Raw genomic sequence first — 14,593 nt, 5'->3', positions numbered from 1 at the left:
TTTGAACACCGAAGGCTTAGTGACATTTGGTTTGAATGGTTACAAAAAAATATACTTATTCACACATTTAGTTTCTCAAGTGTTATTGTTTCCAAACACAATCCTGAGCCAAATTGCTTTTGATTTTGTGCTGATGGTTATTCTTTAGCAAACGTCACTGACGTTTTGTTTGCTAAGAGAAATTTTAGCTGTTATTTTATGTGTATTTTGCGAGCATAACTTTTTCGTTATTCATCAACAGTTGTTACCAACGCAACGACTTTTGAATGCAACGCCTCAACGGTTGTTGTCAGTTGGACTGGACTTGACCAGTTTATTAACAAAAACGGATTAATTGCAAAGGTAAAGGTGTTACTGTTAACAGATCAATTTTTTGAGTCTCAACAAACATTTTACACCTTTACGATTGTTTGCCTCCTTACAAACCTTTATTATCTGGAATATAGTGGTAAAAGTTCGAGAAAAAATAATTTTACTCCTTGAGTTAAATGTGTTCAGGTTGAGATTTTCACACCTGTGTTGAAGGAGAGAATCTACGTTCAGTATTCAGAAAAATCGGCAACTGTACGACGTTTAGCGCCTTCTACAGTCAATATTATACACGTAAGTGAGTTTCATGCTAATACGAGACATGAGTAAGACTTTTTGCTCACCTTAATTTATTTTACTAATGGCTATATCAAGTCTATCTTAATACATTCTAAGCAGTAATGCAAGTGGTGTATCGGCTTAACTTGTTTGCTGATTTAATTGTAATTAGATAACTACACGTTTATCGAAACCCTTTCAGTACGCCACATTATGATACTGCAGCGCTTAGCTTTCTTCCGGCAATTGTAAACTCCAATTAATAACGATGCAGGTTTTTCAATGTTCGTATTAAGTATCACCAAGCACTGTTCTAAACAAACCTACCCTTTTTGCTTCAATATTTTCTAAACAAAACAAATTTGTCTTGTTATTTATTTCAGGTCACAGTGATTGTCACTGGTTCGATCAACACAAACATCACATCCAATCTGACAGTAACAACTCCGGGAAATCCCCCTCCAAGCTGCTTTCCTGCAGGTAAAATAACAATTGGTTCTTGTGTAATGTGTAATGAGCAACAGAACTTGCCTAATAACTGAAATTTGCTGACATATATATTGTCACATTTACACCAGTAAAAATAAAATAGGGTTACAAAAAATCGTAAAACAACAAGTAAAAAGCACTTCTTCACACATTTAGTTTCAAAAGTGTTATTGTTTCCAAACACAATCCTGGGGCAAGTTGGTTTTTATTTTGTGCTGATGGTTATTGTTTAGCAAGCGTCACTGTCGTTGTTTCACTAAGAGAAATTTTAGCAGCTATGTTATGTGTGTTTTTTGGACCATAACTTTTTCGTTATGCATCAACAGTTGTCACCAATACCACGACCTTTGAATGCAATGCCTCATCAGTTGTTGTCAGTTGGACTGGATTGGATGAGTTCATCAACAAACACAATTTAAATGCAAAGGTAAAGCAATTAGTTTCAATACATCATTTTTTGTTTGAATTTCCCAACATAATGAATATTACGTTTCGATTTAATCAGTTTGCGCTAGTTAGAAAACGTTCGCTAGGCAAAATGCAGTAACAACGAAATCCTTGTTGTTTCTAACAGGTAGAAGTCTATTTCACGAAATTAAACAAGAAATTCAACGTTCCGTATTCAGACCATTCGACAACACTAGGAAGTTTGGCGCATTCTACCGTCTATAATATACAAGTGAGAAACGTTTTATTCTTTACAAGATGCAAACTTTTGTTAATTAATATAGTTCGACGTTGCCGGTTTTTGTATGGTTTGTCTTATGGTTCCGTGTATTTTCCTTAAGGAAGTCAATCGCGTACACGCATTCCATCGTCACGTGATTTGGTAATTGTACCGCATTTATTACTCTTTTGCCTGTGGTGATTACTATTTTTCTGTGCTATGTAGATTGGCAATTATCCAAGCTATAAATGCTTGTTTCATTTATTTGTTTCTCATTCTATTTTACTCTTCGAGCAAACAGTACAAAGAAATACAACAGCTTGCATACAAAAAAGTGAGCTAAGTGTCGTTGTTATTTATTCCAGGTCGTAGTGTTTGTCACTGGTTCGATCAACACAAATATCACATCCAATCTGACAGTAACAACTCCGGGAAATCCCCCTCCAAACTGCTTTCCTACAGGTAAAATAACAATTCGTTCTTGTGTAATGAGCAACAGAACTTGCCCAATACCTTCAATTTGCTGACATACATATCGTCACATTCACACCAGTAGAAATAAAATAAGGTTTAACCTACATTAAATTAAAAAAAAAACGTAAAACAACAAGCAAAAACCACGTATTCACATATTTAGTTTTAAAAGTGTTATTGTTTCCAAACACAATCCTGGGCCAAGTTGCTTTTGATTTTGTGCTGATGGTTATTCTTTTGCAAACGTCACTGACGTTGATCTTAGCAGCTATGTTATGTGTGTTTTCTGGGACCTTAACTTTTTCGTTATGCATCAACAGTTGCCACCAATACCACGACCTTTGAATGCAATGCCTCATCAGTTGTTGTCAGTTGGACTGGATTGGATCAGTTCATCAACAAACACAATTTAAATGCAAAGGTAAAGGAATTAGTTTCAATACGTCATTTTTAGTTTGATTTTTTCAACATAATGAATATTACGTTTCGATTTAATCAGTTTGCGCTAGTTAGAAAACGTTCGCTAGGCAAAATGCAGTAACATCGAAATCCTTGTTGTTTCTAACAGGTGGAAGTCTATTTCACGAAATTAAACAGGAAATTCCATGTTCCGTATTCAGACCATTCCACAACACTGGGAAGTTTGGCGCATTCTACCGTCTATAATATACAAGTGAGAAACGTTTTACTCTTTACAAGATGCAAACTTTTGTTAATTAATATAGTTCGACGTTGCCGGTTTTTGTTATGGTTCCGCTTCGTGTATTTTCCTTAAGGAAGTGAATCGCGGACACGCATTCCACAGTCACGTGATTTGGTAATTGTACCGCATTCATTACTCTTTTGCCTGTGGTGACTACTATTTGTCTGTGCTATGTAGATTGGCAATTATCCAAGCTATAAATGCTTGTTTCATATATTTGTTTCTCATTCTATTTTACTCTTCAAGCAAACAGTACAAAGAAATACAACAGCTTGCATATAAAAATGTGAGCTAACTGTCGTTGTTATTTATTCCAGGTCACAGTGATTGTCACTGGTTCAATCAACACAAACATCACATCCAATCAGAAAGTAAAAACTCCGGGGAATCTACCTCCAAACTGTTATCCCAAAGGTAAAGGCGTGTATCGTAAGTTCACCCATATGTCGTGAAGTTGTGAAGGCTTCGTGACATTTGATTTGAGTGCTGACAATATGCTGACGTAAGCACCGAACGATTTTTAAAAAACTGGTTTTTACATCTTTGATTACACACAGTTGCGCAAGTGCTCCAAAGCAGTGCTCCTTGTGTAACAAACTGTTTTGTTTAGAAAATCTAAATGCGACTTCAACGAGTGTTGGAATGATTGCTGGTCTGGTGATCGGGCTGTTGTTTCTGGTACTTGTCATTGTTGTGGTGGTGGTCATGTTTTTAAGACGAAAAAACAGGTATTTGTTGTGATGGATATTGTCAATAATAGTTCGTTTTGTGGTCGAAATATTGAAACCTTGTCAAAATAGCATGCATGAAAAAACCTGCGCTTAGTCATGCCAGTCAAGAGGGTAATTTAAGAGTGCACAATAGAAGTGAAATTGAAGTTCTTTTGTGCTTTATAGGCTTGGAACGGATCAACCTAGTCATGAGGGAGTTCATCAATCTTTAAGCCTTGGATTTTCAGGTGCTGTCAAAGTCTTATGTTTTTTTTATCTTTGCTGACAGATACATCAGAAAGGCATACTTTACACATTTCTCATCTGAACTGCCACAAATCGTACTAGACTTATGAGTTAACACTAAATGTTGAGTATTTTAAGTGTACGAGATACATTCCACAACTAGCATCTTCATTTTCGTTCAAAGATGTTTGTTGGATGAACTCTGACACAATATTTAGTGTTTTTGTTTGTGTTACTTCACCTATTTTTATAATTTTAGCACAATTTGATGAAAACTTGTTCATTTTTGAATTGTTAGCGCCTGAAGTTCAAAACCAAGTTTACGAACATCCATTTCCTGAAACCGCGGCGTCCAACTGCAGAGCCACCAAATTGTTTGACTTGTACAAGAAAAACGTGGAGTCAGGATCTCTTTTCTCCGACGAGTTTAAGGTTGGTTACTGGTGTAAGATTTGTTAATCGAATACACGTAGCTAAACCCGGAAGGTTCATTCACAGACTATACGTCACAATCGAAACCAGGAAACGTCACATTCAGTAGAATTATAAATCGAGGGAAAAATTCATGTAATCAGGCGTTATCATATTGCACCAGAAATAACATAATTTACAGATGAATTGTTTTCACTGTAATGTCACTTGAATCAGCTTTAACAGAGAAAATGATCACGAGCGACTTTCCCTATTGACATGTCACATCAGAATAATGCTGGAAAATCGGAGTTTTAAACTATTTCATATTTGGATATTTTGCTGTTCCAGAAAGTCGAAAACCAAAGCAAAAACAACCAGAGAACAAGGGACGTGTCACAGTTGCCGCAAAACGCTGTGAGAAACCGGTACAAGAACATTTTCCCTTGTAAGTAGAAAACGTATAAATACCTTAGATTCTTGCGCGAAAAGGTATTTTTTAAGTCAACTGAGCAGAAAAGCAATGACATAAAACACTAATCAGCAAATCTGTTTTGTTGCTACCAAATGCTACCAACTATATACCGTTGTTAAAAAAAATCAACCAGGCGCCTTCTTGACGAAAAACTAACAAACAGATTACAGATCAGTTTATCTCGTGGAAACGTAATCAGCTATTAGCTTCTTGATTTGTTTGTTAAATAGACGATCATGCTCGAGTGGTTTTGCAAGAAAGCGGTGGAAACGATTACATCAACGCCGCTTATATACCGGGTTACGATAACGCGAGGAAGTTCATCGCCACTCAGGGTCCGAAGGAGGAGACAATCAGCGATTTCTGGTTGATGGTTTGGCAGGAAAACTCCAACATCATCGTAATGCTCACTGGCTTGAGGGAAAACGGAAAGGTTGGTTATTGCTTTCCTTTTTCACTAATAAACATTTATGAAAATAAACCTTCATTCGCCAGGGCACTGTGGTTAAATCAAGGAAGTGTTTAGTGAGTAATCCACTGTGGTGTGATTAATGACTAGTTGTTATCAGCATAATGCGTAGCCATACTTGGGTTTCGAGTTATACGTAACTTATAAGATGTCATGATTGGGTACTACAACGACCATATCGTGCCACATGACATATGTTTAACTCATGAGTGCACAACCTGCGGCCGAATAGACGATTTTGTGCGGCCGTGAACATGTTTATTAAAATATATGCACTGGTGGCTGTGACAAAAATAAAACTCCTTTGCTAAATATGTTGATTTTTAAACAGCTTTAAATAGATTTTGTAAGACTGTAAAGAATATTACCAGCCTAGTAACTCTGTGCATCACACTTACACACGCCTATTTTGTGCAAACAATGCAAGTATACAGTCCCCTCTTGCGTCACAATATAGATTATAACGTCATAAATATAGCTCAGACTGCTCGTAAGACTGTTTAGCTTACTCTGTGGATCAAGTTTCAAATTATCCGGGCTTTTGGACTCCATTAGATGGTTTATGTATGTCGGACAAACCCTATATTCACATAATCATTTTAAAAACAAAACAAGCAGTTAGGTTAATTGGCGGTCGTTGGAAAAATATCTGCGATGCGGCCGATTTAGCGAAAAGCTTGTGCACCCCTGGTTTAACCCATTGTAAGGGAAAGCAAGCAAGCGTAAATTATTGTACAGTTTGCACTAATGTTGCCAACCTTGTTTTTCTGCAGTCAAAGTGCGAGCAATACTGGCCTGACGTTGAATCTCAAAGGGAATTGTCGCCAGTGCTTACAGTTCGAACACAACGTGAAATAACCATCGGTGGCATTCTTCAACGACAGTTGGTTTTATTCACAAACAGGGTAAGTACAAAGAACAAAATATCAAATCTGTTCCGAACAGTCTAACAAGTTTCCAAAACCGGTTTGCTTCATTGAACACAAAGGCTTGGGACACAATAAGGCTGGCCTGTTGATTAATTGAACTGAAATTGATCTTTCCATCAGGTAATGGGGCATAATGCAATTTTCCATTAACTCGGAAATACCGTTAGCGAAACCGTTCCGAGTAACAAAATTTCGTTCCAAATTGAACAATTTCGTTTCGGAACGAAAATTTTGTTCCGAATTTTGTTCCAAGTTACAAAAATTTCTGGTACGTCGTAACGAAAATTTTTGAACAGAAAAACATCGTTAAATTGGGGGTAACAAAAAATTTTGTTACCGTATTTTTTTGTTCATTAGATGGCGACAAAGAGAATTTTTTAAGCATATTTTAAACATTTTGTGTTTTAAATCTGCACATACATGGTGAAACCACACAAATTGAATCTCGTTCCGATAAGTGTTAGCTGTCACAAAATTTTGATACAAAATTGTTAATTGGAAAAAATTACGTTACAAAACTATTAGATGGAACAAAATTTTGTTACGGAAAACTGTTAGATGGAACAAAATTTTGTTACGAAAAGTGTTAGTTGGAACAAAATTTTGCTACGGAAAAGTGTTAGTTGGAACAAAATTTTGTTACGAAAAGTGTTAGCTGTAACAAAATTTTGTTACGAAAAGTGTTAGCTGTAACAAAATTTTGTTACAAAAAGTGTTAGTTGGAACAAAATTTTGTTACGAAAAGTGTTAGCTGTAACAAAATTTTGTTACGAAAAGTGTTAGCTGTAACAAAATTTTGTTACAAAAAGTGTTAGTTGTAACAAAATTTTGTTACGAAAAGTGTTAGTTTGAAACATACTTTAAGTTGCGAAAATCAACGGTTTTCAATCAATTTAGCTCGCAAAAAGCTAAAGCTCTAAGAAAATTTGTTACAAAAAGTGTTAGTTGGAACAAAATTTTGTTACGAAAAGTGTTAGTTGTAACAAAATTTTGTTACGGAAAAGTGTTAGCCGTAACAAAGATTTTTATACGAAAAGTGTTAGTTGTAACAAAATTTTGTTACAAAAAGTGTTAGTTGTAACAAAATTTTGTTACGAAAAGTGTTAGCTGTAACAAAATTTTGTTACGAAAAGTGTTAGTTGGAACAAAATTTTGTTACAAAAAGGGCTAGTTTGAAACATACTTTAAGTTGCGAAAATCATCGGTTTCAAATAAATTGAGTTCGCAAAAAACTTTAGCCGTAACAAAATTTTGTTACGGAAAAGTGTTAGTTGGAACAAAATTGTTACGAAAAGTGTTAGCTGGAACAAAATTGTGTTACGGAAAGTGTTAGTTGGAACAAAATTGTTACGAAAATTGTTAGCTGGAACAAAATTTTGTGATGAAAAGTGTTAGCTGGAACAAAATTTTGTTACGGAAAGTGTTAGTTGGAACAAAATTTTGTTACGAAAAGTGTTAGTTGGAACAAAATTTTGTTACGGAAAAGTATTAGCCGTAACAAAAATTTGTTACGAAAATTGTTAGCTGTAACAAAATTTTGTTACGAAAAGTGTTGGTTTGAAACATACTTTAAGTTGCTAAAATCATCGGTTTTCAATCAATTTAGCTCGCAAAACGTTAAAGCTCTAAGGAAATTTGTTACGGAAAAGTGTTAGTTGGAACAAAATTTTGTTACAAAAAGGGTTAGTTTGAAACATACTTTAAGTTGCGAAAATCATCGGTTTTAAACAAATTTAGCTCTCAAAAAGCTTTAGCCGAAACAAAAATTTGTTACGAAAAGTGTTAGCTGTAACAAAATTTTGTTACGAAAAGTGTTAGCTGTAACAAAATTTTGTTACGAAAAGTGTTGGTTTGAAACATACTTTAAGTTGCGAAAATAATCGGTTTTCAATAGATTTAGCTCGCAAAACGCTAAAGCTCTAAGAAAATTTGTTACGGAAAAGTGTTAGTTGGAACAAAATTTTGAGGCAACAAGTGTTAATTGGAACAAAATTTTGAGGCAACAAGTGTTAATTGGAACAAAATTTTGTGACGAAAAGTGTTAGCTGGAAAAAAATTTTGTTACGAAAAGTGTTAGTTTGAAACATACTTTAAGTTGCGAAAATCATCGGTTTCAAATAAATTGAGTTCGCAAAAAGCTATAGCTGTAAGAAAAGTTTGTTACGGAAAAGTGTTAGCTGGAAAACAATATTGTTACGAAAAGTACTATTTGGAACGGAGTTTTGTTACGAAAAGTGTTTGCAAACACGCTAGACCGCACGAGACTGAATACGTAATTCACATGTTAAACTGCCACTAACTCCAATTGACAGAAACAACAAATAATTTTCGCAACAGCTTTGTAGTTTCCTGATTTTGCCGCTACTATCTAGCTTACTCAGCAAAACTGCAGCTGCAAGATAAGCGATAAGCGATAAGCGTCAAAATCGTTGCTTAAAAAGGGGGAACAGATTCTCAAGGACTGAACGCCTTTCTAAAGCGATAATGCTACTGTTAAGTTGCGCAATGTCACGAATGCACTAAAGTTGGTGGTAACTGTAGAAGGCATAAATTGTGGCAGTCGCAAATTCCGTGTACCCTAATAACATAACTCGATTAACATCGATCTAATGTGTGGGACAAAACTATTACGTTTTTGGCAGGTCGAAACAATACAAATGCAAAAACAGTTTGATATCCAAGAAATTGCAACCAGCGTTCTAGCCGGAACGTAACTTTCCGATTGTTAGCGCATAAAACTCCGTATTAAACCCTTGTTACGTCACAATTGGCGATTAGATAACAAGCGAATACAACAGTTTGAAGGCTCAGGGCTTTGAGATAACGACTCCCTGTTATCAGCGGTAAACGGAAACGATTTGGGCCTATTTAATTTACGCAAAACTTTTTGAAAAGGGGGGTCCGGATTTATTATCACATTAATTTACAACTTGATGAACAGATTGAGTTGCACAATAAAGATCAGTTTTAATGATTATTACGTCATAATCTATATTGTGATGCTTTTACTACCTGTTTTATCGTATTGTTTGCACACAATAGGCCTACAAAAAGACTGACGCATATGACTGCTAGGCTGGTAATACTCTTTTCAGTAACACAACATCTCTTTCGGGCAGTTTGAAAATCAAAAGTTTTGGCAAAGGAGATTTAATTACATCACGGCCGCCAGTACATATATTTTAATGTGGCCGTACGGACGCAGATTGCACAGCCTTAACTGAAAGTTTGAGGAACGGTTTAATTACTATCGTTTCTATTCAAAACATAAGAATTTGTATTTACAAATTAAATTTCGCTAAATGTCTGTTTAAATAATAGCTTTGAAAAGTAAGAAACATTTAGTATAATCAAAAAAATCTAAAAAAATACTACAAATGTTATTGACTGTTCGTGAGCCGCATGCGGCCGGCGGGCCGCGAGTTTGACAAGCCTGCTGTATCTGACTGCAATTTGGAGTTGGCCAGTGAAAACCGTTTGAATTTATGTCAAACCGTTCGTGTTTTATAACCGAAAGGTGCTTGTCTGTATGTCAGCGCGCCTTAATTTTAACGGTCGTTCCTTGCAAATAATGCGCATGTACGCTTCTTATTTCCGATTTACATACTGGAATGACCTAAAACTTTGCATGCTGTATCTGAGTGAAATTTGGAGTTGGCCAGTGAAAACCGTTTGAATTTATGTCAAACCGTTCGTGTTTTATAACCGAAAGGTGCTTGTCTGTATGTCAGCGCGCCTTAATTTTAACGGTCGTTCCTTGCGAATAATGACCATGTACGCTTCTCATTTCCGATTTACTCATTGGAATGACCTGTAACTTTGCATGCTGTATCTGAGTGAAATTTGAAGTTGGCCAGTGAAAACCGTTTGAATTTATGTCAAACCGTTCGTGTTTTATAACCGAAAGGTGCTTGTCTGTATGTCAGCGCGCCTTAATTTTAACGGTCGTTCATTGCGAATAATGAGCATGTACGCTTCTGAATTCCGATTTACTTACTGGAGTGACCTATAACTTTGCATGCTGTATCTAAGTGAAATTTGGAGTTGGCCAGTGAAAACCGTTTGAATTTATGTCAAACCGTTAGTGTTTTATAATCGAAAGGTGTTTGTCTGTATGTCAGCGCGCCTTTAACGGTCGTTCATTGCGAATAATGACCATGTACGCTTCTGAATTCCGATTCACTCATTGGAATGACCTATAACTCTGCATGCTGTATCTAATTGCAATTTGGAGTTGGCCAGTGAAAACCGTTTGAATTTATGTCAAACCGTTCGTGTTTTATAACCGAAAGTTGCTTGTGTGTATATGTCATCGCGCCTTAATTTTAACGGTCGTTCCTTGCGAATAATGACCATGTACGCTTCTGAATTCCGATTTACTCTATGGAATTACCTGAAACTTTGCATGCTGTATCTAACTGCAATTTGTAGTTGGCCAGTGAACACCGTTTGAATTTATGTCAAACCGTTCGTGTTTTATAATCGAAAGGTGTTTGTCTGCATGTTAGCGCGCCTTAATTTTGACGGTCGTTCCTTGCGAATAATGAGCATGTACGCTTCTCATTTCCGATTCACTCATTGGAATGACCTGTAACTTTGCATGCTGTATCTGAGTGAAATTTGGAGTTGGCCAGTGAAAACCGTTTGAATTTATGTCAAACCGTTCGTGTTTTATAACCGAAAGGTGCTTGTCTGTATGTCAGCGCGCCTTAATTTTAACGGTCGTTCATTGCGAATAATGAGCATGTACGCTTCTGAATTCCGATTTACTTACTGGAGTGACCTATAACTTTGCATGCTGTATCTAAGTGAAATTTGGAGTTGGCCAGTGAAAACCGTTTGAATTTATGTCAAACCGTTCGTGTTTTATAATCGAAAGGTGTTTGTCTGTATGTCAGCGCGCCTTTAACGGTCGTTCATTGCGAATAATGACCATGTACGCTTCTGAATTCCGATTCACTCATTGGAATGACCTATAACTCTGCATGCTGTATCTAATTGCAATTTGGAGTTGGCCAGTGAAAACCGTTTGAATTTATGTCAAACCGTTCGTGTTTTATAACCGAAAGTTGCTTGTGTGTATATGTCATCGCGCCTTAATTTTAACGGTCGTTCCTTGCGAATAATGACCATGTACGCTTCTTATTTCCTATTTACTCCATGGACTTACCTGAAACTTTGCATGCTGTATCTAACTGCAATTTGTAGTTGGCCAGTGAAAACCGTTTGAATTTATGTCAAACCGTTCGTGTTTTATAACCGAAAGTTGCTTGTCTATATGTCAGCGCGCCTTAATTTTAACGGTCGTTCCTTGCGAATAATGACCATGTACGCTTCTCATTTCCGATTCACTCATTGGAATGACCTATAACTTTGCATGCTGTATCTGAGTGCAATTTGGAGTTGGCCAGTGAAAACCGTTTGAATTTATGTCAAACCGTTCGTGTTTTATAACCGAAAAGTACTTGTCTGTATATGTCAGAGCGCCTTAATTTTAACGGTCGTTCCTTGCGAATAATGACCATGTACGCTTCTCATTTCCGATTCACTCATTGGAATGACCTATAACTTTGCATGCTGTATCTGAGTGCAATTTGGAGTTGGCCAGTGAAAACCGTTTGAATCTATGTCAAACCGTTCGTATTTTATAACTGAAAGGTGGTTGTCTGTATGTCAGCTTGCCTTAATTTTTAACGGTCGTGACCTGCCCAAAATGACCGTGTGCGCTTCTCATTTCCGATTTACTCATTGGAATGACCTATAGCTTTGCATGCTGTATCTGAGTGAAATTTGGAGTTGGCCAGTGAAAACCGTTTGAATTTATGTCAAACCGTTCGTGTTTTATAACCGAAAAGTACTTGTCTGTATATGTCAGAGCGCCTTAATTTTAACGGTCGTTCCTTGCGAATAATGAGCATGTACGCTTCTCATTTCCGATTCACTCATTGGAATGGCCTATAACTTTGCATGCTGTATCTGAGTGAAATTTGGAGTTGGCCAGTGAAAACCGTTTGAATTTATGTCAAACCGTTCGAGTTTTATAACCGAAAGGTGCTTGTCTGTATGTCAGCGCGCCTTAATTTTAACGGTCGTTCATTGCGAATAATGACCATGTACGCTTCTGAATTCCGATTTACTTACTGGAGTGACCTATAACTTTGCATGCTGTATCTGAGTGAAATTTGGAGTTGGCCAGTGAAAACCGTTTGAATTTATGTCAAACCGTTCGTGTTTTATAATTGAAAGGTGTTTGTCTGTATGTCAGCGCGCCTTTAACGGTTGTTCATTGCGAATAATGACCATGTACGCTTCTGAATTCCGATTCACTCATTGGAATGGCCTATAACTTTGCATGCTGTATCTGAGTGAAATTTGGAGTTGGCCAGTGAAAACCGTTTGAATTTATGTCAAACCGTTCGTGTTTTATAATTGAAAGGTGTTTGTCTGTATGTCAGCGCGCCTTTAACGGTCGTTCATTGCGAATAATGACCATGTACGCTTCTGAATTCCGATTCACTCATTGGAATGGCCTATAACTTTGCATGCTGTATCTGTGTGCAATTTGGAGTTGGCCAGTGAAAACCGTTTGAATTTATGTCAAACCGTTCGAGTTTTATAACCGAAAGGTGCTTGTCTGTATGTCAGCGCGCCTTAATTTTAACGGTCGTTCCTTGCGAATAATGACCATGTACGCTTCTCATTTCCGATTCACTCATTGGAATGGCCTATAACTTTGCATGCTGTATCTGAGTGAAATTTGGAGTTGGCCAGTGAAAACCGTTTGAATTTATGTCAAACCGTTCGAGTTTTATAACCGAAAAGTACTTGTCTGTATATGTCAGAGCGCCTTAATTTTAACGGTCGTTCCTTGCGAATAATGAGCATGTACGCTTCTCATTTCCGATTCACTCATTGGAATGGCCTATAACTTTGCATGCTGTATCTGAGTGAAATTTGGAGTTGGCCAGTGAAAACCGTTTGTATTTATGTCAAACCGTTCGAGTTTTATAACCGAAAGGTGCTTGTCTGTATGTCAGCGCGCCTTAATTTTAACGGTCGTTCATTGCGAATAATGACCATGTACGCTTCTGAATTCCGATTTACTTACTGGAGTGACCTATAACTTTGCATGCTGTATCTGAGTGAAATTTGGAGTTGGCCAGTGAAAACCGTTTGAATTTATGTCAAACCGTTCGTGTTTTATAATTGAAAGGTGTTTGTCTGTATGTCAGCGCGCCTTTAACGGTCGTTCATTGCGAATAATGACCATGTACGCTTCTGAATTCCGATTCACTCATTGGAATGGCCTATAACTTTGCATGCTGTATCTGTGTGCAATTTGGAGTTGGCCAGTGAAAACCGTTTGAATTTATGTCAAACCGTTCGAGTTTTATAACCGAAAGGTGCTTGTCTGTATGTCAGCGCGCCTTAATTTTAACGGTCGTTCCTTGCGAATAATGACCATGTACGCTTCTCATTTCCGATTCACTCATTGGAATGACCTGTAACTTTGCATGCTGTATCTGAGTGAAATTTGGAGTTGGCCAGTGAAAACCGTTTGAATTTATGTCAAACCGTTCGTGTTTTATAACCGAAAGTTGCTTGTCTGTATATGTCATCGCGCCTTAATTTTAACGGTCGTTCCTTGCGAATAATGACCATGTACGCTTCTTATTTCCTATTTACTCTATGGAATTACCTGAAACTTTGCATGCTGTATCTAACTGCAATTTGTAGTTGGCCAGTGAAAACCGTTTGAATTTATGTCAAACCGTTCGCGTTTTATAATCGAAAGATGTTTGTCTGTATGTTAGCGCGCCTTAATTTTGACGGTCGTGACCTGCCCAAAATGACCATGTACGCTTCTTATTTCCTATTTACTCTATGGAATTACCTGAAACTTTGCATGCTGTATCTAACTGCAATTTGTAGTTGGCCAGTGAAAACCGTTTGAATTTATGTCAAACCGTTCGTGTTTTATAACCGAAAGTTGCTTGTCTATATGTCAGCGCGCCTTAATTTTAACGGTCGTTCCTTGCGAATAATGACCATGTACGCTTCTCATTTCCGATTCACTCATTGGAATGACCTATAACTTTGCATGCTGTATCTGAGTGCAATTTGGAGTTGGCCAGTGAAAACCGTTTGAATTTATGTCAAACCGTTCGTATTTTATAACTGAAAGGTGGTTGTCTGTATGTCAGCTTGCCTTAATTTTTAACGGTCGTGACCTGCCCAAAATGACCGTGTGCGCTTCTCATTTCCGATTTACTCATTGGAATGACCTATAACTTTGCATGCTGTATCTGAGTGAAATTTGGAGTTGGCCAGTGAAAACCGTTTGAATTTATGTCAAACCGTTCGTGTTTTATAACCGAAAAGTACTTGTCTGTATATGTCAGAGCGCCTTAATTTTAACGGTCGTTCCTTGC

The 14,593-nt window shown here is 37.0% G+C and overlaps 2 protein-coding genes across 2 annotated transcripts in view; both read left to right on the top strand.

The window, feature by feature from the left end:
- The first annotated feature begins 513 nt into the window (after positions 1-513).
- Positions 514-14,593, top strand: part of LOC145228604 (receptor-type tyrosine-protein phosphatase alpha-like) — a 71,939-nt gene continuing 57,859 nt past the window's right edge. Inside the window, exon 1 of the mRNA XM_080093726.1 lies at positions 514-603. The gene's annotated coding sequence lies outside the window, so the exon portion shown is untranslated. The remainder of the gene's footprint in view (positions 604-14,593) is intronic.
- LOC145229041 (receptor-type tyrosine-protein phosphatase alpha-like) overlaps positions 975-14,593 on the top strand; it is a 28,334-nt gene continuing 14,715 nt past the window's right edge. Inside the window, exons 1-10 of the mRNA XM_080094296.1 lie at positions 975-1,068; positions 1,404-1,504; positions 2,787-2,891; positions 3,239-3,335; positions 3,532-3,649; positions 3,818-3,879; positions 4,176-4,309; positions 4,640-4,736; positions 4,994-5,196; positions 6,006-6,137. Coding sequence (XP_079950422.1) covers positions 3,564-3,649; positions 3,818-3,879; positions 4,176-4,309; positions 4,640-4,736; positions 4,994-5,196; positions 6,006-6,137 — 714 coding nt within the window. The 5' untranslated portion in view covers positions 975-1,068; positions 1,404-1,504; positions 2,787-2,891; positions 3,239-3,335; positions 3,532-3,563. The remainder of the gene's footprint in view (positions 1,069-1,403; positions 1,505-2,786; positions 2,892-3,238; positions 3,336-3,531; positions 3,650-3,817; positions 3,880-4,175; positions 4,310-4,639; positions 4,737-4,993; positions 5,197-6,005; positions 6,138-14,593) is intronic.

Source organism: Phallusia mammillata, chromosome 1 (assembly GCF_965637545.1).
Source record: "Phallusia mammillata chromosome 1, kaPhaMamm4.hap1.1, whole genome shotgun sequence".
NCBI classification, from domain to species: domain Eukaryota; kingdom Metazoa; phylum Chordata; class Ascidiacea; order Phlebobranchia; family Ascidiidae; genus Phallusia; species Phallusia mammillata.
This window is presented reverse-complemented; position numbering and strand designations above follow the sequence as displayed.